The sequence below is a fragment of the Papio anubis genome, chromosome 9 (assembly GCF_008728515.1).
Source record: "Papio anubis isolate 15944 chromosome 9, Panubis1.0, whole genome shotgun sequence".
NCBI classification, from domain to species: Eukaryota; Metazoa; Chordata; class Mammalia; order Primates; family Cercopithecidae; genus Papio; species Papio anubis.
This window is the reverse complement of record NC_044984.1, coordinates 11,804,025-11,832,002: the sequence shown is the minus strand read 5'-3', so window position 1 is coordinate 11,832,002 and position 27,978 is coordinate 11,804,025. Positions and strand designations below refer to the sequence as shown.

General features: G+C 44.3%; 2 protein-coding genes across 6 annotated transcripts in view; one reads left to right on the top strand and one right to left on the bottom strand.

Annotated features, from left to right (window-relative positions):
* Positions 1 to 608, bottom strand: part of BORCS5 (BLOC-1 related complex subunit 5) — a 107,291-nt gene extending 106,683 nt beyond the window's left edge. The window contains exon 1 of one of the 2 annotated variants that reach the window (XM_017945677.3): positions 501 to 608. In XM_017945677.3, the coding sequence (XP_017801166.1) occupies position 501 (1 nt within the window). In that variant the 5' untranslated portion in view covers positions 502 to 608. Of the gene's footprint in view, positions 1 to 112 lie in introns of both variants that reach the window. The other variant, XM_017945676.2, reaches the window with a different exon arrangement.
* On the top strand, positions 582 to 27,900 carry MANSC1 (MANSC domain containing 1). 4 transcript variants are annotated; one of them, XM_031650298.1, is made up of 5 exons: positions 582 to 690; positions 805 to 1,095; positions 13,257 to 13,579; positions 18,352 to 18,492; positions 26,255 to 27,900. In XM_031650298.1, the coding sequence occupies exons 3-5, from the start codon at positions 13,357 to 13,359 to the stop codon at positions 27,184 to 27,186; spliced, it is 1,296 nt and encodes a 431-aa protein (XP_031506158.1). In that variant the 5' UTR covers positions 582 to 690; positions 805 to 1,095; positions 13,257 to 13,356; the 3' UTR covers positions 27,187 to 27,900. The 4 variants fall into 4 exon arrangements, with proteins under 4 accessions (XP_031506158.1, XP_009178503.1, XP_009178501.1 ...); XM_009180239.4 differs by lacking the exon at positions 805 to 1,095 and having other exon boundaries at positions 592 to 690; XM_009180237.4 differs by lacking the exons at positions 582 to 690; positions 805 to 1,095 and adding an exon at positions 6,388 to 6,892.
* Positions 27,901 to 27,978: the final 78 nt, after the last annotated feature.

Below are 27,978 nucleotides of genomic sequence, written 5' to 3'. Positions count from 1 at the left end.
AGGGCTTTTTCTGTGCGTTCCCGTCCGCAGTCCCAGACCCCACTAGTCTGGGAGGCAGCCCGCTCTGCAAGCAGACAGGGCGGGCTGGAGGGGGGTGGGTTAGGACACCGACCTGAGGAGTTCAGATCGTTGGGTCGGCTCTCGGCCTCGGAGCTCTGCTCACTGCCCATGATGCCGGCAGCGGTGGCAGCAGAAGAACGGCGAGCCAGGCGGTCACCGCTCCGGCGGCGGGCGACAGGGCAGGGGCCAGGGACCGGGACGGGGAGGCAAGGCAGAGTCTGGGCGGCGCAGCGAGGCTAATGTGTGGGGCTGACGCGTCCAGCCCACGCAGGGGCCTGGGCGGCGGGGGGAGAGGCCCTATTTGGGGAACAGAAACGCAAGGAGGCGCGGCGCGAATGCACCCGGCTCGCCCTCCTTCTTTCCGGGAGCCCTAAGAGAACCTGCAGATGACACTGGCTTTGCCGCACCTGCGGCCGGCGGGCGGCGCCGCTTTCACTCACTGGTTCACGCGCCGCAAGCTCGCTCCTTCCGGGATGCAGATGGGCGGTGCCGGCTACGCCCGACCGTCAGTTCCGGGTTAGGAGGCCCCGCCCCCGGCCCGAGGGAGGGGCGGAGAGACCCCCTCCTGCGACTTAGGGCGACGCCACCTTAAAGGGCCTGACCTCCTTGAAGCCAGAACTGCCGAAAAGGGTAAGCCCTTTCCTGTTGCGTCGCCTTGCAAACACCACCCACGCTATTAAGCGCTTCAATATCCACATGTGAGAACAACTTTACAAACAAGATATTTTTAACCCCGTTTTACAGATGGAGAAAAAGACGCTAGATAGACCCAGGATTCGAACCCACAACAGCGTGGATGCAAAGTTCATTTTTAATTCTGAAGAGCTGGGAGTTTAGCAGTGGACGATCAAACAAAAAAGTACCAGAAGGCGGTGAAGGCAGCAGCTGGAAATGAGAGAAAAATTAAGAAATAGAAAGTGCTGATTCACGTATTAGGGAGTGCACATCTTTAAAGAGAAGTGAAGAACCTTTTTGGCTAGGCGCTTTCTGGGGACCTTGACAGTTATCAACAAGTCACTCTGAAACTAACAAAAGGTGAGGAGGGAGTAATCCAGAAAGGAAACTGCCACTTTTACCAGGGCAAGGAAATAGACCTAGCAATGCAGTTCCATCAAGGAGTTAGCTGGCTCTGGAGTTCTCCGAACTTTGCAACTCATTTTATATTACGTTGTTTGCGTCAAGAAATTTCAAGTAGGCCGGACGCGGTGGCTCACGCCTGTAATCCCAGCATTTTGGGAGGCCGAGGCGGGCGGATCACGAGGTCAGGAGATAGAGACCATCCTGGCTAACATGGCGAAACCCCGTCTCTACTAAAAATACCAAAAAATTTAGACGGACGTGATGGCGGGCGCCTGTAGTCCCAGCTACTCGGGAGGCTGAGGCAGGAGAATGGCATGAACTTGGAAGGCGGAGCTTGCAGTGAGCCGAGATCGCGCCACTGCACTACAGCCTGGGCTACAGAGCGAGATTCCGTCTCTTTAAAAAAAAAAAAATTTTTCAAGTAAATGCCTTGAGATTTTATATGCATAAAATACAGTCTCAGAAGAAGTGTCAAGTAGACTAAATGATTTTTAAGTCCCTTCCACTCTACTATATCACAATAATTTCCCCTATTTTACCTTATTTAATTTTCACAACAACCCTGCAGCCGGTAAGTAGGTGACTCCTCCATGGTCAGCAGGTGGTAAGTGGTGGAACTATTTAGGACTGTCTGATGCTCTTTCCTCACCATTGCAATACAATGAGAAAAATGCAAATGAATCTAAGTACAGTGGTCTCTGGGAATATGAAAATAGAACGAAAAACTGCCTGAGAGATCAGGGCAGGCTTCTAGAAGGTTGTGTCTGACTCGTCTTGAGGTTTACATAAACCACACCAGGCTGATGGGACTGGGAAGGGCCCACTAAGCAGTGAGACCATTGCCTTTTGGAGAGTCCTTGCTTCGCCTCCCAGATTTCCTCTTTGAAGGTTAGGTGAGAGAAGAGGTAAAAGGGGTGAGGAATGGAGAATAACTCATTCTGGCTCTTGTTTCCCCCTTTCCACATAAAAGTATATTTGCCTTGTGTTCCATACACCAGTCCATACTGATGTAATGGTGTTTTTTATGCTTTCTTTTGGGTAAACATTTCATTCTTAAAAAGATCTTCTATCCCATCAACTGATGAATGGATAAAGTATGGTATATCCGTGGAATGGAATATTTATTCAGCCAAAATAAGGGAAGGATGAAATACTGATACATGCTACAACACAGAGTAACCTTGACAACATTATTCAATATGAAAAAGGCCTGTCACAAAAGACCACATATTGTAGATTCCGTTTATATGAAATGTCCAGGAGAAGCACTACAGAGAGAGAAATATATTAGTGTTGCCTAAGGCCAAGGAGGGGTAGGTGGAAGGGAAATGTAGACTGACTATTACTGGGTATAGAGTTTCTTTCTGGGGTTGATGAAAATGTTCTAAAATTGTAATGATGAGTGCACAACTCTGAATATATTAAAAACCACCGTAGAGTACACTTTACCAGGGTAAATTGTATGGTATGCAAATTCTATATCCATAAAGCTATATTCAGAAAAAGAACATATGAAGATAAAATTCCTTTCTTCACTGGCTTAACATTTCTTGGGAACCTGAAATGTTCTAGGCACTTGCTACACACTAAGAATAAAAAATTCAACAAGGCCCAGCCCCTGTACTTACAGTCTGGTGGCAAGAAAATTAAATGAGCATTTATATAACATAAGGAGTCTGCTGGAAGAGCTTTATAGCTAGGAAACATTTGAGATTGATGTCTTTTAGCGCCTTTTAAATCCCTTCTACGTGAGCAGCAGACTATGTTGTTGTATATGTAATAACTAGCAATTGAACAACCTTTTTGAGTTTACAGGTCTACAGGTCTATATGTTAGACCTACATAAAAAGGTCTATATTATGATCTGTGTATAAAGTAGATAACACTTCCCTAATTTTACAGAAAAGTTAAGTGATTTATTCTTGGTCACACAACTAGTAAGTTATAAAACCAGGACTCATGTTTTCAAAACTCATCATGTGTCTGTCCACTCCAGACTGACTCCTCTTCCCATGTCTTTATATGACCTGGTACTCCTATCCAACAAGGCTCCCAAGCCAGAAGCCTGCTTACTGTCAGCACCACCTCCAACCAATTGTTGCATCCTGGAGAGCCTCTCTGTTAATTTCTCCTCTATCTCCATGCCCATTTCAGGGCCTTATCACTTCCATTTCTTGGAAGAGAGGCCTCTGGCCTCACATCCTTCAATCCATCCCTCCTGTGGCAGGTAGAGAGAATTTTCTAGAATATTAATTAGGTCTCTGGACCTGTCACTGCCCTGCAAAAAACTTTCAGAACTCCCCGTGCCTTTAGGATAAAGTTTAAGATTTAACATGAAAACCTTCCTGCTCTGACCCCAGCCTCTCTCTCTGTTCTGTGTACACTGGTAACCTTCCTAACAGGCTGAATTTCCTGTGGTCATGCACTTTCCTCTTCCTGAAATATTCAGCCTTTTCCTCCTCATCTGCTAATAACTTCATTCTTCAATAATTAACTAACACCGCCTCCCAGAAATTGGGATCAGATGTCCCTTCTCTGAGCCTTTTTAGTTGCCATCTTCTATTATAACATTTATTCTTTTCTTGGGGAGGGCAGGGACAGGGTCTCACTCTGGTGCCCAGGCTGGAGAGCAGTGGTGCTATCATGGCTCACTACAGCCTCTACCTCCTAGGCTCTTAGGTGATCCTCCTGTCTCAGCCTCCCAAGTAGCTGAAACTACAGGCGTGTACCACCACACCAGGCCAATTTTTATTTTTTGTAGAGATGGAGTCTTGCTATGTTGGCTCAGGCTGGCCTCAAACTCCTGGGCTTAAGTGATCCTCCTGCCTTGGCTTCCCAAAGTGCTGGGATTACAGGCGTGAGCCACTACACCTGGCCTTCATCACACTTATTGTTTACACAGCCGTTGATTTACTTGACTCTTTCTCCTTCTGAGCTATGAACATCTTGAAGGTAGATCCCATTGACATTATTGGTCTTTAATTTCCCCTGCAGGTGCGTAATACATGTTTTCTGATTACTTTTTAAAAAAATCTAAGCTCCACATAGATGGGACTTCTAACCCTCAGAGAAGAGTATCAAGAATCTCTTCAGGAAGTGAAGTGACAATGGATATAATTTCTAAGTTATGACTCAGGCCAGAAATTAAAGGTTTTTTATTTTATTTTTTTAAGTAATCCAGGTGCAGTGGCTCACACCTGTAATCCCAGCACCTTGGGAGGCCAAAGCAGGAGGATTGCTTGACCCCAGGAGTTTGAGACTAGCAAAGGCAATATAGCGAGACCTCATCTATACAAATAATTTAAAACACCGGGTATGGTGGGTCACACCTGTAATCCCAGCACTTTGGGAGGCCAAGGTGGGCAGATCACTTGATGTCAGGAGTTCAAGACCAGCCTGACCAACATGGTGAAACCCTGACTCTACTAAAAATACAAAAATTAGCTGGGCTTGGTGGCATGAGCCTGTAATCTCAGCTACTCAGGAGACTGAAGCAGGAAAATTGCTTGAACCTGGGAGGCGGAGGTTGCAGTGAGCTGAGATCGTGCCACTGCACTCCAACCTGGGCAACAGAGTGAGATTCCATCTCAAAATTAAAAAAAAAAAAAAAAAAATTAAGAACAGTAGCTGAGTGTGGTGGTGTGCATCTGTGGTCCCAGCTACTCAAGAGACTGAGGCAAAAGAATCACTTGAGCCCAGGTGGTCAAAGCTGCAGTGAGCGGTGATTGTGCCATTGCACTCCAGTGTGGGCAACAGAGCGAGACCCTGTCTCAAAAAATGAATGAATAAGTAAATCAATGATATTTATAAATTAAACACATATCAACAGAAAATATTTCTGTAATCATTATTTTAATCAGTATCCTTTGTTCACTGTCATACCTGAAAAAATAACATCACTTCAATGAAAACAGGTTCAGGCCGGCTCGGTGGCTCAAGCCTGTAATCCTAGCACTTTGGGAGGCCAAGGCGGGCAGATTGCCTGAACTCAGGAGTTTGAGACCAGCCTGGGCAACACGTTGAAACCCCGTCTCTACTAAAATAGAAAAAAATTAGCCAGGTGTGTGGCGGCATGTGCCTATAGTCCCAGCTATTCGGGAGTCTGAGGCAGAAGAATTACTATAACCAGGGAGGCAGAGGTTGCAGTGAGCCGAGATCGCTGCACTCCAGCCTGGGCAACAGAGCGAGACTCCGAGACTCTGTCTCTTAAAAACAAACAAACAAAACACAAAACAAAGAAAAAAAAAACAGGTTCATTGTATTAAAGCACTGAATATGAAGTTTCTAATAATGGAAAGGTCTACTTAGTAACTAGCATGGATTACCCCATGTAGAGAGATTCAAAAACTGATAGCTCTACACCCTGAACCCTGAAGTGTATATCATCTGTAGAGATAAAACACCCTTGCATATCAGTCCCTTGTTGCATCAGGAAAATCACTGCAATGGGAAATTACTCTGGAGTTTCCTTTTCTTTGGTAACTCTTTCAAACCTAGCTTTAACAACATTGTAATTCAAGAGTCATCTTTTGGTTACAAGTAGAGTTAGTTTCACACAATGGACCTTTGTTCACAAGCATTCTCAGTCAACATAATCCTCCTGTAGTTATTGGTTAAGACTAGGGTGTAGCTGTTGGGTGTACAGGCCTAGACTTACTTGCAACTGCATAGCACTTCAGGTCTGCAAGCTCTTTCAAAACAGAGGTGAAGATACTGTCAAAGGTTAGACCATATGACAAACTAAGTGTCAATGGTTTAGTAATGTTGCATTTGTGTGTTTATGGAGGTGGGGATGGAGCCAGCAGTAATTTAGAAACTTCCACAACCTATGCCCTATGCAGTTGTTTTCCATTCATTCAGTCAACAAAAATATTTTAGTTAAATATTTACTGAGTGCCTATTGTGTACCAGGCACTATGCTAAGTGTTAGGTATACAGTTTTAATGTATGTTACAGACACCAGCATTTTCACCATTATTATCCTATCTACAAACAATAAATCCTGCAGAAAGCCAAATACCTTCGCTGAAGTGTGTGTGGAACATTAATATTTAACTCAAGAATTGCCATCTTTAATTGAGGATTCCATCCTCCCATTATGGAAAGAGGATTCTCAGAACTATGCCAATAGGATGCACCGTAAGCTCTTGAACATCAAAAAACTGCTATCAGTGGTTGCCTCTGCAGAGGGAGACTAGGAGACTGGGGTGCGGGGGTGAGGGGTAGACTTGTCACTGTGTATATTTTTGTACTGTTTGACGTTTTCCCCACGTGCAATTATTTTAGTTTGCGCGGGCTCCGGCCTCCGCCAGGCAATGCTCACCTGCAGACCCTCGGGCCACCAGCAGGGAGGCACGCACTCCTCCTCGCAGCGCGCCCAGCCGGGGGTCAGCGGTGTGGCTGAGCTGGCGGGGAGCGCGGGGCTGGGGGGGCGCTATCTCCCTGTGGAGCTCAGCGCTGGGGCCGGGAGCCCGGAGCCTCCGCGGGGAGGGACGCGCTAATGTTGCCGGGAAGCAGCTCCGGGTTGCAGGGCAGGAACGTGCCCTTCCCCCGCGGTAAACTTTCCGTCGCTGCGACGGAAGCAGGAACTTGCTAACCACAAAACCCGCCAGGCCGGTGCGGGAGCTGCGGAGCATCCCCTGCGGTCCTCGCCGAGACCCCCGCGCGGATTCGCCGGTCTGTCCCGCGAGCGCGACAGAGCTGTCCTCGCACCCGGAGGGCAGCAGGGGCCCCGGGGCCCTCTCGCCTCCAGGTAAAAGGGTCTCCCCAATACCCACCCCCGACCGGCCGCAGGCGACGTCGCCGCCTGCGGAGAGAGTTGGTCCCCTCCTTTCCAGGGGCCGAGGCTCCTTCACGCACACCCGAGCATCCGAAGGACCAGCTGGGGCCAATAAGGGCTGAGCAGGATCCTTGAGTCGCTGCAGTGTTCCAAAGGCGACCTCTAGGCGCGCTCAAGGCACCTGCCATAAATGGCTCTGGCTCTGCGTTGACATCAGGAGAGGCAGAAGAATAGCTCAGTAGGCAACATGCATTTCCTCAAAGGAAGAGAAAATATTCCCTGTTTTCTTGTAGTATTGTATTCATTATTGAAACTGCTAATTGTCTAATTCTCTGTAGAGTGTGTGTGTGTATACAGTTATAAGCATCTTGGTAAATTATAGTGTGCTGTAAGATGATTTCCAATATTTGAACTAGTTATGTGCCAGTAAGTTTTAGCGACTCTTGTATGCAGGAGTTAAAACTCAGGGGCATCCTCTCTCACCCGCCTGTATCCTTTTCCCCCGTCTTTCAACAAGATTCAACTCGCCTTCAGACCCTTAAAGCCTAAATAATAATGGATTAGAAAACGTCACTAACCTAATACTGCTGAGGTATTCTCTTTAATGATATCAAACTCTTAAACACTTCTCTCAGTGCTGCATACTGAAAACAACTCTTGCCCCATCTCCTTACATAGTTCAGGTTTCTTTGCAAACGCTTGAAAAGAGGCTACATTAGAATCCATTCAAAATAAAGTATTGGCCTGGTTTTCTCTTGATTCCCTAGGGGCTTGCAAAATATGGCAGCGTATTAAGTACCTTGGCCAGAATTATTAACCTGGGGAGTCCATGATAAGCTATCCATGGATAGAATTCAGGATGTCTGTGAACTTGGGTGGAAAAATTTATTATTTCACTGACTTCTGAAACGGAATGTAGGCAAAAGCCACAGTAGTAAGTATTAGCAGTAGCTATGATTTGCCCCTCGTAAATATTGCTGATATTTTTGTATCACATGACTTGTTGCACATATTTCAAAATATTATTTATACTTAATACCACGTCAAAATTATGGCAGTTATTAGATGACCACTTGTTACTTAATAGGTTAATAAAGAAGCACATATTATGTCCCACAACTTTTTATAAGTTTTAACTAAAATGAGGATAATCATAGGATCTGTAAAGATTAAGTAACATGATATGTATAAAGTGCTTAGCATAGAAACTGGCATTTTAGAAGCAATGAATGTTACTATTTTACTGTATACAGAATGTTGACAAACAGCAAGAAAGGTATTAGACTTGTGTTTTATTACCATATACTGGTTTGTTTCTGGGATTTTTTTTTTTTTTTTTTTTTACCATTTTTTAAAACTAAAAGTCCATAGCTCACATAATGTTCACTCTGTGTGTTTTACATTTCTATGGGTTTTGACAGATGTTCAATAACATGTATCCTCCATTACAATAGTATACAGAATAGTTTCAATGGCCCAAATATCCCTTGCACTCCACTGATTCATCCTCCCACTCCTGTTCTCCTGGTGACCACTGACCTTCTTACTGCCGCTGTAGTTTGCCTTTTTTAGAATGTCATATAGTTAGATTCATATCTCTTCACACTGGCTTCTTTGACTTAGGAATATGCAGTTAAGATTCCTCCATGTCTTTCTGTGGCTTGATAGTTCATTTATTTTTATTACTGAATAATATTCCAATGTATGGATGTATCTCATTTTGTTTATTCATCTGTTGACGGGCATCTTGGTTACTTTTAGTTTTTGGCAGTTATGAATAAAGCTACTATAAATATTCTAGTGCAGATTTTTGTGTGGACATAAGTTTTCAGTTCATTTGAGTGAATACATGGGAGGACAATTGTTGAATTGTATGGTAAGGCTACATTTAGCTTGGTAAGAAACTGCCAAACTTCTCCCAAAGTGGCTGTACCATTTTGCATTCCCCAACAGCAATGAATGAGCATTTCTTTCTTTCTTCTTTTTTTTTTTTTTTTTTTTTTTTGAGATAGGGTCTCACTCTGTTGCCCAGGCTGGAGTGCAGTGGCACGATCTCGGCTCACTGCAACCCCCATGTCCCGGGTTCAAGTGATTGTTCTGCCTCAGCCTCCCAAGTAGCTGGGATTAAAGGCACCTGCCACCACACCTGGATAATTTTTGTATTTTTTTTTAGTAGAGACAGAGTTTCATCATGTTGGTCAGGCTGATTGCGAACTCCTGACCTCAAGTGATCCGCCCACCTTGGCCTCCCAAAGTGCTGGGGTTACAGGTGTGAGCCACCGCGCCCAGGCAAGAATTTCTGTTGCTCTATGTCCTTATATTTGGTATTGTCCAATTTTTTTGATTTTAGCCATTCTCATAGGTGGGTAGTGGTATCTTGTTTGAATTTACAATCCCCTAATGACATATGATGTTAGATATCTTTTCATATGCTTATTTGTCATCTGTATATCTTCCTTGGTAAGGTGTCTGCTCAGATCTTTTGTCCATTGAGTTTGTTTTCTTATTGCTGACTTGAGTTCTTTGTATGTTCTGGATACCAGTCCTTTATTACAGGGTTCCCCAACCCCTGGGCCACAGACCAGTACCTATTAGGAAATGGGTCACACAGCAGGAGGTGAACAGTGGGACAGAGAGCAAAGCTTCATCTGTATTTATGGCCACTCCCCATTGCCTGCATTACCGCCTGAGCTCCGCCCTCTGTCAGATCAGTGATAGCCTTAGATTCTCTTTGGAACACAAACCCTATTGTGAACTGCGCATGTGAGGGATCTAGGCTGCACACTCTTTATGAGGATCTAATCCCTGATGATCTGTCACTGTCTCCCATCACCCCCAGATGGTACCGTCTAGTTGCAGGAAGACAAGCTCAGGGCTCCCACTGATTCTACATTATGGTGAGTTGTATAATTATTTCATTATATATTATAATGTGATAATAGAAATAAAGTGCAGAATAAATACAATGCACTTGAATGATCCTGAACCATACCCCCCACAATCCCGTCCATGGAAAAATTGTCTTCCATGAAACTGGTCCCTGGTGCCAGAAAGGCTATGGACTACTGCTTTATCAGATATGTGTTTCACAAATATTTCCTCAAAAAACAAACAAACAAACAAAAAAACTCAAATATTTCCTCCAAGTCTGTGGTTTATCTTTTCATTCTCTTTAACAGTATCTTTTGTAGAGCAGAAGTTTTTAATTTTAATGAAGTCCAACATCATTTTTTTCTTTCATGGAGTGTGCTTTTGGTATTGTATTTAAAAACTCATCACCTAAGCTAAGGTCACAAGGATTTTCTTCTGTTATTTTCTAGAAATTTTATAGTTTTATATTTTACATTTAGGTCTGTGATCCATTTAGAGCTAAATTTTGCAAAAGGCGGAAAGTATGTGGCTAGATTTATTTATTTATTCATTTTTGCAAATGGATATCCAGTTGTTGCAATACCATTTTTGGAAAAGACTGTCCTTTCTCCATTGAATCCCCTTTGCTCCTTTGTCAAAGATCAGTTGACTGTCTTTGTGAGGGTCTATTTCTGGGTTTACTATTCCACTCCATTGATCTGTTTGTCTATTCTTTTTTTAATACCATACTTTTTTATTACTGTAGCTTTACAGTAAGTGTTGAAGTCAGGTAGTATCAGTCTTCCAACTTTGTTCTTTAGTGTTCTGGACTGTTCTAGGTCTTTTCTGCATTTCCATGTAAATTTTAAAATCAGTTGGTTGATATCCAAAAAATAACTTTGGGCTTTTGATTAAGACTGCGTTTAATGTGTAACTCAAGTTGGGAAGCACTGATATCTTAACAAAATAAAGTCTTATCCATGAACATGTAATGTGTCTCTATTTATTAGCTCCTTTTGGATTTCTTTCACCAGGATTTTGTAGGGACATTCTTTCAATATAACTGGCTTCTTTTGGAATCCTACATATTTCATTTTATGCATTTTTAAATATGTCTTGCAAAAGCTTCCTCAGACTATCAAAGGGGTTAATAAACAAAGGTTAAAGAAGTAGTAATTCTCCTCTAAGCTATCATTCAGCAAACAATTTGTATTCTGCAAATGTGGAGGTTGATAGGTGAGGATAATTTATTATATTGTCTTGCCAGTTTAACATTTATTTTTCCTAAAAGAACCAGCATCTCAATAGAGTTGGCATTATACATAGTGTGACTTTTGTATTTTTAAGGCTGTCAAAAAGAAAATCTACCCCTAAACTTTCCTTTAACTGAGCCAGAGTATTCCTTCTGCTGACTGGCTAATTTCTAGAATTAGATTGTTAGAGTTATCTAACTCTGGTTTGATACTTCTTAAGGAGAAGCAGCAATAGAAAAGACTGTCTCAGTTTCCTCATTATAAAATGAGGAAAATAATAGCTTTTTTTTTTTTTTTGAGACGGAGTTTTGCTGTTGTCACCCAGGCTGGACTGCAGTGGCGTGATCGTGGCTCACTGCAACCTCTAACTCCCGGGTTCAGGTGATTCTCCTGCCTCAGCCTCCTGAGTAGCTGGGATTACAGCTACCTGCCACCACACCCAGCTAATTTTTGTAATTTTAGTAGAGATGGGGTTTCACCACATTGGCCAGACTGGTCTCAAACTCCTGATCTCAGGTGATCTGCCCACACGACTCGACCTCCCAAAGTGCTGGGATTACAGGTGGGAGCCACTGCACCCAGCCAATAATAGCTTTTTTGCAAGGTTTTTGTATTAGGGTTCTCTAGAAGGACAGAACTAATGGAAGAGCTGTATATATATATACACACACACATATTTTTATATATATATACACACGTGTGTGCGTGTGTATGTGTGTGTGTGTATATATATAGGAGTTTATTAAGTATTAACTCACACAATTACAAGATCCCACAATAGGCCATCTGCAGGCTGAGGAGCAAGGAGTTTCAAAACTGAAGAACTGGGAGTCTGATGTTTGAAGGCAGGAAGCATCCAGCTCAGGAGAAAGATACAGGCTGGGGCCGGGTGTGGTGGCTCACACCTGTAATCCCAGGACTTTTGGAGGCTGAGGCAGGCGGATCATGGTCAGGAGAACAAGACCATCCTGGCCAACACAGTGAAACCCCGTCTGTACTAAAAATACAAAAAAATTAGCCGGGCGTGGTGGCGGGCGCCTGTAGTTCCAGCTTCTGGAGAGGCTGAGGCAGGAGAATCACTTGAACCGGGAGGCGGAAGTGGTAGTGAGCCGAGATCCCGCCCCTGCACTCCTGCCTGGCGATAGCGAGACTCCGTCTCAAAAAAAAGAAAAAAAGATATAACCTGGGAAGCTAGGCCAGTCTCTCTTTTTCACATTTTTCTGCCTGCTTATATTCTAGCTGCACTGGCAGTGGATTTGGTTGTGCACACCCAGATTAAGGATGGGTCTGCCTTTCCCAGCCCACTGACTCAAATGTTAATCTCCTTTGGCAACATGCTCATAGACACACCCAGGATCGATACTTTGTATCCTTCAGTCCAATCAAGTTGATACTCAGCATTAGCCATTACAGTTGATATAAAGATTAAAGATGGTAATAAATTAATTAAAGAGTAACAATTCAAAAGAGTAGTAAATTCCTTAGTATAATGTCTACCACTTAGTATACTGTCACCTATTTTTATTTTTTAAGTTTTTTTTGAGACACGGTCTCGCTTTGTCACCCAGGCTGGAGTGCAGTGGTGTAATCACCGCTCACTGCAGCCTCAATGTCCTGGGCTCTAGCGATCCTCCCACCTCACCCTCCCAAGTTGCTGGAACCACAGGCATGCGCCACCATACCCAGCTAACTTTTTGTATTTTTAGTAGAGAAGGGGTTTCACCATGTTGCCCAGGCTGGTTTCGAACTCCTGAGCTCAAGCAATCCACCCACCTCAGCCTTCCAAAGTGCTGGGATTACAGGCATGAGCTATCATGCCTAGCCCCTAGTAGATGATTTTAAAATGCTGATTGTTATTACTGAGAAAGGAAATATGCTTAAACCTGTTACTACTGCTTCATCAATGACTAGAACTATGTGCCCTCTCTGCTCTGAGTTAGAAGAGGGAAGGATTGTAGAATTCCAAGGCAGGCCTACTGTCTATACCTGTTCCTTCATAAGCATTGTCAGCTTTTAAGCATTGATGAGGTAGTATGTTTGTTTATGCTTATTAGTTATTTGCCAAATGTTTAACGAAAAGTTGTCTTAAATTTACTAAAAGTGAAACAAAAAGTACTTGTTTCTTCTCTAAATTGTATGTGGATCCTTTTCATTGACTTTAAGAAAATGAAATGTTTCTTCCCTTGTTTGTTAAAGAAACAAAACTCATTGATGATTTTCCATTTTTGTTCTAGAGAGAAATTTCATCATCTGTGCAACCTTCTTAAAGCAAACTAAGACCAGAGGGAGGATTATCCTTGACCTTTGAAGACCAAAACTAAACTGAAATTTAAAATGTTCTTTGGGGGAAAAGGGAACTTGACCTACACTTTGGTAATAATTTGCTTCCTGACACTAAGGCTGGCTGCTAGTCAGAATTGCCTCAACAAGAGTCTAGAAGATGTTGTCATTGACATCCAGTCATCTCTTTCTAAGGGAATCAGAGGCAATGAGCCCATATATACTTCAACTCAAGAAGACTGCATTAATTCTTGCTGTTCAACAAAAATCATATCAGGTAAAAAGTGGTTTCTTGGCAATCCTTTGTTCCATATGTTTTGTGGCTTCAGTAGCTGGGGGATGTGGCTGAATAACTTATACCAGTGATTCTCAACAGGGTATGAATGTCAGTGACAAAAACACTGGAGAATTTTCTACAAGTGTGCCCTCCCATCCCCTAAGCTGAGTCAAAGTTATTGATGAATGTATATATATATCCGTCAGGTGACTGGGTACACAAGAGATTGAGAATCACTGGTGTTATATCCCATCCGGTATCTCGAATATTGAAAACAAAAATCCTATTGAAATGGTTAGCTGCCATCAGCATGGAGTATTGGAATACAGTGTGATATGACAAAGAAAATGTTAACAGAGAAAAGGAGTTGAGAGAAAAAATAGAATTCTTATCTCATGGGAAAATCAGCATTTGATCTTTAAGTTGGAAGCATAAAACCTCCACTTTGTCTCTTTCCTTGGAGCTGATGGCATAGGATAAGTCAAAAAAAAAACAACCACTGACTACTAGGTAACTGCAGCTTCTGGAACTCTAATGGAATGGGGAATCATTTAGTCTGACCCTTTTTCTTCACACCGGAGGAACTGAGACCCATAGGTTTGAACCAGGCCTTTGCACATTTTAGGATTTAAATCTTGGAACTGAAAAGAGAAGTATACTGTGTATCTTAGTAAATCAGCGGTCTTTTTTCAATTTTACTTATGACCCTGTCCGAGTTCTCTAAATGAAAAAAACTAAATTTATTGAGTACTTAATACTTTACTAGTTGCTAGAGAGAAAACACTGAATAAGATGGACAAAGCTCTGCTATCAAGGAGCCTAGAAAAGCTAGTGAATGGCTGAACATGGTGACTCATTCCTGTAATCCCAGAACTTTGAGAGGCCAAGGCAGGAGGATTGCTTGAGACCAGCCTGAGCAACATAGCAAGACCCTGTTCTCTGTAAAAAGTAAAAAATTAGCCAGGCATAGTGGTGCATGCATGTAGTCCCAGCTACTGGGAGGCTGAGGTAAGAGGATCATTTGAGCCCAGGGGGTTGAGGCTACAGTGAACTTTTTTGTTTGTTTGTTTGTTTGTTTGTGATGAAGTCTCACTCTGTTGCTCAGGCTGGAGTGCAGTGGCGCAATCTCGGCTCACTGCAATCTCCGCCTCCCAGGTTCCAGTGATTCTACTGCCTCAGCCTCCCCAGTAGCTGAGATTACAGGTGTTCACCACCACGCCCAGCTAATTTTTACTATTTTCAGTAGACACATGGTTTCACTATGTTGGTCAGGCTGGTCTTGAACTCCTGACCTCAAATGATCCTCCCACCTTGGCCTCCCAAAGTGCTGGGATTACATGTGTGAGCCACCGCACCCAGCCTGCAGTGAGCTTTGATCGAACCACTGCCCTCCAGCCTGGGTGACAGAGCAAGGCCTTGTCTCAAAAGATGCATATTTGATCTTTGTCTCCAGTTCCTGGCACAGAACTCCTAAAGACCTTGGAATTTCCCAAGTGATGGGAGCATGTCTTTGGTTATTCATAACCAGCCGCTTTCAACTTTACTTGAGTTTGGGCTAGTGAGGCTTCACCTCGGTGGAGGAGCCAGAGATTGAGTTCAGTCACAGTGGCCCATGACTTAATCAATCATGCCTGTGTAATGAAACCATCATAAAAACCCCTAGATGATGGGGGATCATCCAAGTTGGTAAACACATCCCAGTGTCAAGAGGATTATGCACCCCAATTCCCCAGGAACAAAGTCTCCAGTACTTAGGACTCTAGGAGCCGCTTTTGGCTGTTCATTTGTATCTTTTATTATAAACCATAATAGTAAATACAGCATTTTCCTTAGTTCTTTTTTTTTTTTTTGAGACGGAGTCTCCCTCCGTCACCCAGGCTGGAGTACAGTGGCACGATCTCCGCTCACTGCAAGCTCTGCCTCCCAGGTTCACGCCATTCTCCTGCCTCAGCCTCCCGAGTAGCTGGGACTACAGGTGCCCAAAGCCAGGCCCGGCTACTTTTTTGTATTTTTGGTAGAGACGGGGTTTCACCGCGTTAGCCAGGATGGTCTTGATCTCCTGACCTTGTGATCCACCCGCCTCAGCCTCCCAAAGTGCTGGGATTAAAGGCGTGAGCCACCGCGCCCGGCCCCATTTTCCTTAGTTCTATTAGTTGTTCTTACAAATTATCAAATCTGAGGGGGTAGGATCAGGGAATCCCTGAATTAGTAGTAGCCAAGTCAGACAGAAGTGTGGGTGACCTGGAGACCTGATACTTTCTACCGGCTTCTGAAGTGAGGGCAGTCTTGTGATGCTGAGCCCGTCATCCATGGAGTCTGATGCCAGCTCTGGATAGTTGGTGTCAGAATTGAACTGAATAGTAGGATAGGTGGTTATTGCTGCAAAATGGTGTGGAGAAGACACCGTATACTTGGTGTCAGGAGGAAAAATCCCTTCGATGGTCTCATTGAGCAGTGCGTTTTGGAACACTTTGTGCAAGTAATTTACGGAAATAACAGAGGTTTAATTTACATTTCGAGTTTTTCTTTAAATGTTGACATCGACATGTAGGTGAAATAGAAAGACCACCTGCAAGCAGGACTGAATACTGTAAGTGTGGGTATTTACAGGCATCAGCAAAGCCCTGCATTTCTCCTCAATTCTAAGAAATGAGGGTTTGCTGTTTTATTCTATAAGCCGAAGTCCTATTACTGCTTTGCTACAAGCAGAGGTACTTGGGACCTCAGTTAATGGATCTCAAACATTTTCCTCACTTACTGAGAAATGGTTTCACCACTGAGGGTTCAAAAGGCACTATGATATCTTGATAATACTCTAGAAAAATACACATAACACGATGGCCACAATATCTTGCATACAATTTTGAGGCTTATGGACCCTCCCCTTTACCTAAGTGCTAAAAAGAAAGATATTTCTGGTATCACATTGTTGAGAAAGAAAAGGCAGGAGTACTCCTGTTATTTTCCGAGTAATGGGGATATGACATGATAAAATTCCTGCAGAGGCTAACTAAATCTTCCTTTCCATCTGGGGAGTTGGAGTCGATCTCTCACCATTACCTGACTAGCACCAGTGGTGGTGATGGTCGACAGAGCGTGTGTTTTTAACAGTTAGCCTATGTGCCTCTTAACCTTTAACGTGACCAGGGATATGCTGACCTCCCAAAGGTGTGAGACTGTACCAAATGGAGGACAAAATCTAATCTAGGCCATGATAAATCGAGAGTTTCATTTCTGTTGGACACAAAAGGAACAGAAAAAGAAGCCAGCGGCTAGGTGCAGTAGCTCATGCCTGTAATCCCAGTACTTTGGGAGGTTGAGGGGGAGGGACTCAGCCTAGGCAACGTAGTGAGACCCTGCCTCTACAAAAAACAAAAAATTAGCCAGGCATGGTGGTGCACGCTTGTAGTCCCAGCTACGGGGGAGGCTGAGGTGGGGGGATTGTTTGAGCCCAGGAGGTCAAGGCTGAAGTGTTCTGTGATTGTTCCACTGCACTGCAGCTTGGATGACAGAGCAAGACCCTGACTCAGAAAAGAAAAGAGACCAGAAATTATAGTTAAGAGTGAAAAGTGAGGAAGGAAGGAGCATAGAAAAGCAAACATGACAAGGAGAGAGGGGAAATTGGAAGAAAAATACAAAGAATGGTACAGATAAAAATTAAAGGATAGATTGTATTCCATATACTACTCAGATCCTGTGTGGAAGGAGCCATGATAGCGATAATAATTTACTGACTCCACTCATGACTTTATTAGGCATCTGAGATGCTTTCAGAATCCAAGAGATGGCCAGGTGCGGTGGCTTACACCCGTAATCCCAGCACTTTGGGAGGCCAACAAGGGCAAACAGCTTGAGCCCAGGAGTTCAAGACTAGCCTGCGCAACATAGAGAGACTCCATCTCTACAAAAAATACAAAAACATCCGGGTGTAGTGGCTTGCATCTGTGGTCCCAGTTACTCGGGAGGCTGAGGTGGGAGGATCTCTTGAACCTGGGAGGTGGAGGTTGCAGTGAGCTGAGATCATGCCACTGCACTTGCACTTCAGCCTAAGTGACAGAGCAAGACGTTATCTCAAAATAAAAATATAAATAAAAATAAATCCCAGTTTTGTAAGCAACATGTAAAGCATTGTGGGCAGGGGCCAGTGGAGCACATGCCTCCTTCTCTCCATCAGGCCTGCTCAGGGTGTGACCTTGGCCACATGAGTGTCAGATGTTTGGTGCTAGAATGCTGGCCCTGGCATCCACAGTGAACACCAGTGTGTGGTTGTCTTCTATCTTCATAGCACATCAGTAGTCAGGGCTTGATGATGGCAGAGTGGTCAAGCTTGTGGGAGCACTCTTCCCAGGATATTTGGGCTACCTCTGGAGCCACAGTGTCTTGGGCTGCTGGAGGTGAGTGACATGCAGGGGTGTGTGTGTGTGTGTGTGTGTGTGTGTGTGTGTGTGTGTGTGTGGTTGTGGACACCTTTCAACCCTGCCTTCTTGGCCTTTAAAGACTTTGCTTTGACTTGGACTTTAGGAGGGACAGGAGCTTCCTTCTTCGCCTTCGGTGCCATCTTATGGAAAAAAAAAGCTAAACCCAATGTCTTTTAAAATTGCCTTAAGCGACTAAACTAAGGAAAAGGAAATGATTCAGCGGTCAGCAAACAAGTGAACAAAATGAACAAAGGTGTTTGTGTTGGACTCCATAATAAGTGAAGCTTTTCCTGCTTGCCCTACTCTTTAGAAAATCTCATTTCAAAATCATGCTTATGAAACCTTTCATTGCAGGGGACAAAGCATGTAACCTGATGATCTTCGACACTCGAAAAATAGCCAGACGACCCAACTGCTACCTATTTTTCTGTCCCAATGAGGAAGCCTGTCCACTGAAACCAGCAAAAGGACTTAGGAGTTACAGGATAATTAGAGGTAATAAAAGCATTATACTTTTTCTTTTGTGATTGGAATAACTTAAGACTGTGGTTTATGTGAAAGATTTTCTACAAGAGTCTAAATAAAACTACCAGAAAGGGTCACAAATACTGAGACATAACAGAAAATCTCATGATTGGAAATTCAATTTATTAAACCAAAATTTGATTTCCAATGAAAGGCATGGTAGTATTTGTTCTGGTTTGTTTCTGTTTTTACCTTTATGAGATAAAAGGCATACAAACCTTTTATGAAACATTTCTGAAGCACATCTTTAGAACAAGGTCTGCAACACTGGAATAAGTATACAGGTCTCCAGGGTGACTATTTTGAAAGGGTGAAGACTCGTGTTAAATATAGAAAGTTCTAGTATATTTGTTATTAAGTTCCCATTATAATCACATTATCTGAAATCAAACTTGTTTATGGCCATATCACCCTGAAGGCACCCAATCTCATCTGAAATAAAACTCACTGGATTTTATTGTCTAGACCTGAAAGGAAATTCATTCAAGAGATATTTATTAAACATTTACCACGTGCCAGATTCTCTGCAAAGCACTAGAAGTACAGTCTCCACGTTCATGGAACTTACATATTAATTCAGAGTGGAAAATGAATAGCAAAAACATTAATATAATTACTGGGATATGTTTTGCTGAGACTTTGGCTTGTTAATTTTTCAAGTTGAAATAGTTTCAATATCAATTTTTCTTTTTTTTTGAGATTATCCATATAAAAAAGGTGAAAACAAATATAATGTTGCTTAAGTAATTCTGTGGACCCTTCATAGACAATATTTGCATAAAATCAGAATTACAGAATTTAGTGGGGTTTTTTGTTGCTGTTTGTTTTGTTTTCTTTTCCGAGACGAAGTCTCGCTCTGTGGCCCAGGCTGGAGTGCAGTGGCGCCATCTCGGCTCACCGCAAACTCTGCCTCCCGGGTTCACACCGTTCTCCTGCCTCAGCCTCTCGAGTAGCTGGGACTACAGGCACCTGCCACCACACCCGGCTAATTTTGGTTTTGTATTTTTAGTAGAGACAGGGTTTCACCGTGTTAGCCAGGATGGTCTTGATTTCCTGATCTTGTGATCCACCCGCCTCGGCCTCTCAGAGTGCTGGGATTACAAGCGTGAGCGTTAGTGTTGTTTTTTGAGACACAGTCTCACTCTGTCGCCCACGCTGGAGTGCAGTGGCGCGATCTCAGCTCACTGCAACCACCTCCTCCCATGTTCAAGCAATTCTCATGCCTCAGCCTCCCAAGTAGCTGGAGTTACAGACACCCACTACCATGCCCAGCTATTTTTTTTTTTTTTTTGTATTTTTAGTGGAGACGGGGTTTCACCATGTTGGCCAGGCTGGTCTCAACTCCTGACCTCAGGTGATCCACCCTCCTGGGCCTCCCAAAGTGGTGGGATTAAAGGCATGAGCCACTGCACCTGACCTCAATTTTTCTTTTATTTAAGTTTTAGAAAGTTATCATCATACTCTTGATTTTTAACATTCTACTTGTTCATTTATTCAACAAATAACAAATATTATTTAGCATCTTCTATGTGCCAAGTACTTTCTATGCCCTAAGGAAACAACACTTAACATGAAAAACAAGGTTCTGGCCGAGTGTGGTAGCTCATGCCTGTAATTCCAGCACTCTGGGAAGCGGGAGGATCACTTAAGCCCAGGAGTTTGAGACCAGCCTGGGCAACATGGTGAGACCTCATCTCCACAAAAACTTTAAAAAATTAGCCAGGCATGGTGGTGTGATCTTATAGTCCCAGCTACTTAGGAGGCCAAGGTAGGAGAATTCCTTGAGCCCAGGAGGTCAAAGCTGCAGTGAGCCGCGTTCGTGCCACTACAGTCTAGCCTGGGTGACAGAGTGAGACTCTGTCTCTAAAAAAAAATAGGAAAACAAGGTTCTCCCTTCTGGAACTTATGTTTTAGGGGAGAGAGACAATAACCATAATAAATAATCGGCTGGGCGCGGTGGCTCACGCCTGTAATCCCAGCACTTTGGGACGCCAAGGCGGGCAGATCACAAGGTCAAGAGATCGAGACCATCCTGGCTAACACGGTGAAACCCCGTCTCTACTAAAAATTCAAAAAATAGCCCGGCTTGGTGGCAGGCGCCTGTAGTCCCAGCTACTCGGGAGGCTGAGGCAGGAGAATGGCGTGAACCTGGGAGGCAGAGCTTGCAGTGAGCTGAGATGGCGCCACTGCACTCCAGCCTGGGCGACAGAGCGAGACTCCGTCTCAAAATAATAATAATAACAATAAATAAATAAATAATCAAGAAAAATATAGTCACAAGTGCTATGCAGAGAATTGAGACAGGACAGTAGAATAGTCAATCAGTAAGTAAAGATGTAACCCCTAAACTGAGATCTGAACAGCGAGGAGCCAGATGTGAGGAGATCAGGGGAAGACCTTCCAGGTCTAAGGTCCTCAGGCAGAATGGTTTGGAGTGTTTGAAAAACCAACACTCCAATCCCAGCTGGTTGACTCATTGTGAAATATGTAGAGAGTGATATGCAAAACGGCAGGGAGGGCAGATCACATAACATCTTGTAAGTCATAGGAGGGAGTTTTTTTGTTTGTTGTTGTGGTTTTTGCGACAGAGTCTCACTCTGTTGCCCAGGGTGGAGAGCAGTGGTGCGATCTCAGCTCACTGCAACCTCCACCTTAGGAGGGACGTATGCCACCACTCCCGGCTAATTTTTGTATTTAGTAGAGACAGGGTATCACCACATTGGCCAGGCTGGTCTTGTACTCCTGACATCAGGTAATCCCCCCACCTCGGCCTCTCAAAGTGCTGGGATTATAGGCATGAGCCTCTATGCCTGGCTGGGAGTTTTTAGGTGTATGGTGGGAAGCTGTTGGGAGTTTTATTTTTATTTTTTTGAGATGGAGTCTCACTCTTTCGCCCAGGCCGGAGTTCAGTGGTACAATGTTGGTTCAATACCACCTCTGCCTCCCAGGTTCAAGTGATTCTCCTGCCTCAGCCTCCCAAGTAGCTGGGATTACAGGCAAGCATCACCACGCCTGACTTTTTTTTTGTATTTTTAGTAGAGATGGTCTCACTGTGTTGGCTAGGCTGGTCTCAAACTCCTGACCTCCTGACTCACATCTGTAATCCCAGCACTTTGAAAGGCTGAGGCAGGCAGATCACGAGGTCAGGAATTCGAGACCAGCCTGGCCAACACGGTGAGACTCCGTCTCTAATAAAAATACAAAAATTAGCCGGGTATGCTGGCATGTGCCTATAATCCCAGCTACTCAGGAGGCTGAGGCAGGAGAATTGCTTGAACCCAGGGGGCAGAGGTTGCAGCGCGCCGAGATTGCACCACTGCACTCCAGCCTGGGCAACAGAGCAAGACTCCGTCTCGGGGAAAAAAGAAAAAAAAAAAAAAGGTGATTTCTCAAAGCTCACCATAGATGCCCTCTTGGGAGTGGACAGTGACACAGCAGCAAAGTGGAAATGGAAAGACTGGTTAGGAGGCGCAGGTGAGATCTGGGTGAAGAAACAGGGAGTGGCAGGCGAGATGGAGAGATGGAGAGATGGACATATGGGCTGTTCCAAAGTAGAGCTAACAGGACCTGCTGGTGGTGTGGGTCTGGGGGACCAGAACAAAAGAACCGTCAAGGCCAAGTCCTAGTTTTTGCCTTGAGCATCCAGATGAATGGTGACCCCATTTGCTGCATTGGGGGAAACTTGAGTGGTTTTAGGGTGGTGGAATGGGATCTAGGTGGAGTGGAATCTAGGGTTCTCTCTTGACTGCCTTAAGTATGAGGTGCTTTGGGGAATGATACTGCCCAGGGTGCGTGCGTGTTGACGCTGCTTTGCCCCCTCGCTGAGGCTGTGTCTGAGTTTTGTTCATGTGCCAGGGAAACCTCATGTGTCAAACATCCTCTCAAACAGGAACACGAAGCAGACTATTGTGTAAATAAATTGTTGTTAGGATATGATGATAGAAATTACAACTGAATTTGTTTTCTAATACTTCTGGAGTGTTGTTGCTTTTGTAATGCACATATAAAAGAGCATGTATGGGATGAAGATCCTTGCCAATGGAAATGGGGAAAAAGGGAACTTGGCATGTGCATAAATCTTCTTAGGGCGAGTGTGAAGGTAACGAAGTGAAATTAGAATTAAACGTTCTTGTGGTAGCCACCAGGGGGCGTTGCCAGCCCCTGAGCAGGTTGATGGACACCTAGGGGCAATGTGGCACCAACCCCGGACGTAGTATTCAAAGGACTGTTTATATCTACAGGATGTGTGCACGTTGTGTTTGTAATTCTGTTTATGAATCTGTCCATGTTGATGAATTCATATTACCCCATTAAAAATGAATTATCTGCCTCCTGCCTGGAGTGAAATTAAATACAGATTATCTGTTTGGTGGTTTGTTTCCGAAGAACTCTATTTCTTTTTCTTTTCTTTTCTTTTCTCTTTTTTTTTTTTTTTTTTTTTTTGAGGCAGTGTCTCACTCTGTTGCCCAGGCTGCAGTGCAGTGGCGTGATCATGGCTCACTGCAGCCTCCACCTCCTGAGCTCAAGCAGTCCTCTCCATTCAGCCTCCCAAGTAGTTGGGACTAGAGATAATGCACCACCATGCCAGGCTAATTTTTTAAAAATTTTTGTAGCAATAGGGGTCTCAGTATGTTGCCCAGGCTGGTCTCAAACTCCTGACCTCAAGCAATCATCCCGCCTCAGCCTCTCAAAGTGCTGGGATTACAGGCATGAGCCACCGTGCCCAGCCTCTATTTCCTATATCCCATTGACTAATATTTACAGACCAAGAGTTTGAAAGATGACAGTGGATTCTGTTCATTCTCTAAAGCCATTGCAGTTTGGTATTTAATCTTTTATTGTTGTTGTTGGCAGCTTCATGGCATGTCATTTTTACCAAGGACTGGAAGAATAGGATAATTCAGACATAGAATAAGTTGGGAGTCTGTTTGCTCAGCTGGGGTCCAAGTAATAGTCAGTCTCTCATTTTTCAACTCAGTGAAGTCGTTTGAAAATAAAACTCCAAAGAGGAGTTAAGTTAAGGGTGCAGAGCTGCTGTGCGGCTCCCTTTGTGGCTCATCTCTGCGTGACTGAGAGGAAGCGCCATGCCCCAATGGCAAACATGAGTGGGTGAGGCGAATGGAGCAGGTGTGGAGGATCCCTGTGTGGTTCTAGGACCTCTGCCAACAGAGGAATCTTATCAAGAAGTGGGACTGGCCCTAGCTGTGCTTTATTTATGAGCTTGCATGCTTGAGAAGGAAAACAGCTGTTTTGGCCATTCTTGTCAATGGCCATATTTAAGTTCTGATTTCACACACATCACAGAGTGTTTACTTAAACCGTCTTTTTCTTTTTTAACTTTAAAATGAATTATAGGCCAAGCATGATGGCTCACACCTGTAATTCCAGGACTTTGGGAGGCCGAGGTGGGTGGATTGCTTGATTCTAGGAGTTCAAGACCAGCCTGGGCAACGTGTCAAAACTCTGTCTCTACAAAAAAATACAAAAAATTAGCTGGGCATGATGGCATGGCACTGTGGTCCCAGCTGCTCAAGAGGCTGAGGTGGGAGGATCACTTGAACCCAGGAGGTTGAGGCTGCAGTGAGCTGTGTTTGTGCCACTGTACTCCAGTCTGGGTGACAGAGCAAGACCCCGTCTCATATATATATATATGTATATACATATTTTTTTTTTCAAATATACTTCATTTGACCCAAATTCTATTTTACAGTAGAATACTATATCCTAGAGCAGATGTCCACCAACTTTTTCTGCCAAGGACCAAATAGTATTTGAGACTTTTCACACCAGTACTTTAGGTTTTGAAAGACAGAAATTTAAATTTTGTATACTTTTCCTGTGTCACACAATATTCTTTTGATTACTTTTCAGCCATTAAAAGAAATGTATAAACTGGCCAGGCATGGTGGCTCACCCCTGTAATCCCAGCACTTTGGGAGACTGAAGCGGATGGATCACCTGAGGTCAGGAGTTCGAGACCAGCCTGGCCAACATGGTGAAACCCCATCGCTACTGAAAATACAACCCAGGTGCGGTGGCGGGCGCCTGTAATCCCAGCTACTCAGGAGGCTGAGGCAGGAGAACCGCTTGAATCTGTGAGGCAGAGGTTGCAGTGAGTCGAGATCGTACCACTGCACTCCAGCCTGGACGACAGAGCGAGACTCTGTCTCAAAACAAATAAAAATTTTTTAAAAATGTAAAAACCATTCTTAGCTTGCAAGTCATACAACGACAGATGGCAGGCCAGATTTGTCCATCAGGCCGTAGTTTGCTGAGCCCTGTTCTAGATGGATGAATAAGTGACAGTGCAAAGAACCTCTCAGAGGGGTAAGGCTTAGAGAGTAGTCACGAGATGGCATGAATCCGAAGCTGCCTCTGGATCCATTTGTAGGAAAGAGGAGACTGAGGACCAGTTTGGAAACTGGCATGGAGGTGAGTTGAGGAAGGAAAAGGACAAGAGAGCAGGAGTGAGTGGACTGAGAGATGCCAGGACATTCCCCTGCTTCTTTCCTTGTGTTTTCTGCAGTTCTAGTCCACGTGAGATGGTTAGCCTAGCAGCAGTGATACATGGCAGTTCACCTGGTCATTGCCTGCCCTTGATTGCTTGAACAGCCCTTTCCACTTTGAGCTGTGATCAGTGGGGTGTGTGATCAGGGGCACAATTCTGAGCTTCCTGGAGCAGGAGCAGGATCTGGGGCTGGTTTCTCCTCAGCAGGCATTGGAACTATATGGATTTCTGCTCTCTGTGTCTGTAGTGTGGTCATCATGATTTCAAATATTGGTCCCATCGTCCTCATGACCTACGACATTGGCTCCAAAATTCGAATCTTTGAGAGTCCAAGTGAAATCTCCCAGATAGCCTCGGTCCTCGGAGCACAGTGCTGGAACCATACGTCTCTGGTTTTTGTTGTCATTGTTCTGCTGCTGCTGTGGCCTCGGTGCTCAGAGGGGAGACCAGACCCTGCCTGGCCCCTCCTCTTCCTCCCTATCAGAGACACATAACAGGGATTCTGCTCCCTCTCTCCTGCTCTATCGCCTCGTTTCCCACGGCTTCCACTTACCTTTCTTGCCTGCCCCATGCCCCCACTGAAATCTCCCCTGATGATTACTTGCTTCCCAATTGTCATCTCAGTCTTAGTTGGTATGTCCTGCAGAAACCCACACCTTCCCCCACATTCTCCCTGCCAGCCTTTCCTGCTCAGGTCACCCTCCAGCCCACTTTTTTCCCTGGCCTTGACCCCTTAGGAAGATGGAGAACCCTCTCCATCTTCCTAAGCCTCTTGCTTCCCTGCTGAGCCCCTCCGGCCTCTCCGCTGTGCAACTCCCACCTTTTCCTTAATTTGCCTGGTCCTCCTCCACACATTTCTCTTATCTTCTGTCCTTTCATGCTAGAAATAAACCATAGCATCTGGTGGAGAGGCGGCGTTATCAGATTCTCATTTAGCAATTTGTGTTTTTCCATTTTGCACACATTTCGATGAAATGTCAAGTATCAACAGTTTGGAGATTTGTTTAAGAGATAGGATCTCCCTGTGTTGTCCAGGCTGGTCTTGAACTCCTGGCCTCGATCCATCCTCCTCCCTTAGCCTCCCAAAGTGCTGGGATTATAGGTGTGAGCCACCATGCCCAACCGGTTTGGGGATCTTTTGAACAAGCTGATATGTTTATATTTTTTAACTTACCTTAGCATGGAGTTATATAAGCCCTCCTTTTATTTTCCACATATTTTCAGATTTTCCATCTTTGACCAGAAATTTGCCAAGCCAAGAGTTACCCCAGGAAGACTCTCTCTTACCTGGCCAGTTTTCACAAGCAGTCACTCCTCTAGCCCGTCATCACATAGTTTATTCAAAGCCCACCGATATCTCATGGAGAGAGACACTTTCTCAGAAGTTTGGATCCTCAGATCACTTGGAGAAACTATTTAATATGGACAAAGCAAGTGCCCAGCTCCTTGTTTATAAAGAAAAAGGCCATTCTCAGAGTTCACAGATCTCCTCTGATCAAGAAATAGCTCATCTGCTGCCTGAAAATGTGAGTGTGTTCCCAGCTACAGTGGCAGTTGCCTCTCCACATACCACCTCGGCTACTCCAAAGCCCGCCATCCGTCTACCCACCAATGCTTCACTGACACCTTCTGGGACTTCCCAGCCACAGCTGGCCACCACATCTCCACCTGGAACCACTGTCACTTCTCAGCCTCCCACGACCCTCATTTCTACAGGTTTTACACGGGCTGTGGCTACACTCCAGGCAATGGCTACAACAGCCGTTCTGACTACCACCTTTCAGGCACCTACGGACTTGAAAGGCAGCCTAGAAACGATACCGTTTACAGAAATCTCCAACCTCACTTTGAACACAGGGAATGTGTATAACCCTACTGCACTTTCTATGTCAAATGTGAAGTCTTCCGCTACGAATAAAACTGCTTCCTGGGAAGGTAGGGAGGCCAGTCCAGGTCGTTCCTCCCAGGGCAACGTTCCAGAAAATCAGTATGGCCTTCCATTTGAAAAGTGGCTTCTTATCGGATCCCTGCTCTTTGGTGTCCTGTTCCTGGTGATAGGCCTCGTCCTCCTGGGCAGAATCCTCTCGGAATCACTCCGCAGGAAACGTTACTCAAGACTGGATTATTTGATCAATGGGATCTATGTGGACATCTAAGGATGGAACTCAGTGTCTCTTCATTCATTTAGTAACCAGAAGCCCAAATGCAGTGAGTTTCTGCTGACTTGCTGGTCTTAGCAGGAGGTTGTATTTTGAAGACAGGAAAATGCCCCCTTCTGCTTTCCTTTTTCGTTTTTTTGTTTTTGTTTTTGTTTTTTTTTTCTGAGATAGAGTCTTGCCCTGTTGCCCAGGCTGGAGTGCAATGACACGATCTCGGCTCACTGCAGCCTCCATCACCTGGGTTCAAGCGATTCTCCTGCCTCAGCCTCCTAAGTAGCTGGGATTACAGGCATGTGCCACCATGCCCGGCTACTTTTTGTATTTCTAGTAGAGATGGGGTTTCACCATGTTGGTCAGGCTGATCTCAAACTCCTGACCTAGTGATCCGCCCACGTTGGCCTCCCAAAGTGCTGGAATTACAGGCGTGAGTCACCACACCCAGCCCCCTCCTGCTTTATGTTTGGTTTTTGAGGAGGAGTGAAGTGGGAACCAAATCAGGTAATTTGGGGGTAATCTGTCTTTAAAATATTCGCTGAAAACAAAGCTCTACCTAAACATTTGATTGGCTTTTATGCAAAGAAACAGGTTAGGACAGCTAGGTTCCAATTAATTCACATTCTTGGTTCCAGATAAAATCAACTGTTTATATCAATTTCTAATGGATTTGCTTTTCTCTTTATATGAATTCCAATAAAACTTATTCCAGAGGTAGTTCCTTCCAATTAAATATTTGAATAAATCTTTTGTTAGTCAGTAATGTTCTTGTAAGTAGCATGTACAGCTGGATAA

Coding starts and splice junctions, on each gene's coding strand:
- MANSC1 (XM_031650298.1), top strand. CDS start 13,357: ATGTTCTTTGGGGGAAAAGGGAACTTGACCTACACTTTGGTAATAATT. Junction 13,580..18,351: donor TTCAACAAAAATCATATCAG/GTAAAAAGTGGT, acceptor CTTTCATTGCAG/GGGACAAAGCATGTAACCTG. Junction 18,493..26,254: donor GAGTTACAGGATAATTAGAG/GTAATAAAAGCA, acceptor ACATATTTTCAG/ATTTTCCATCTTTGACCAGA.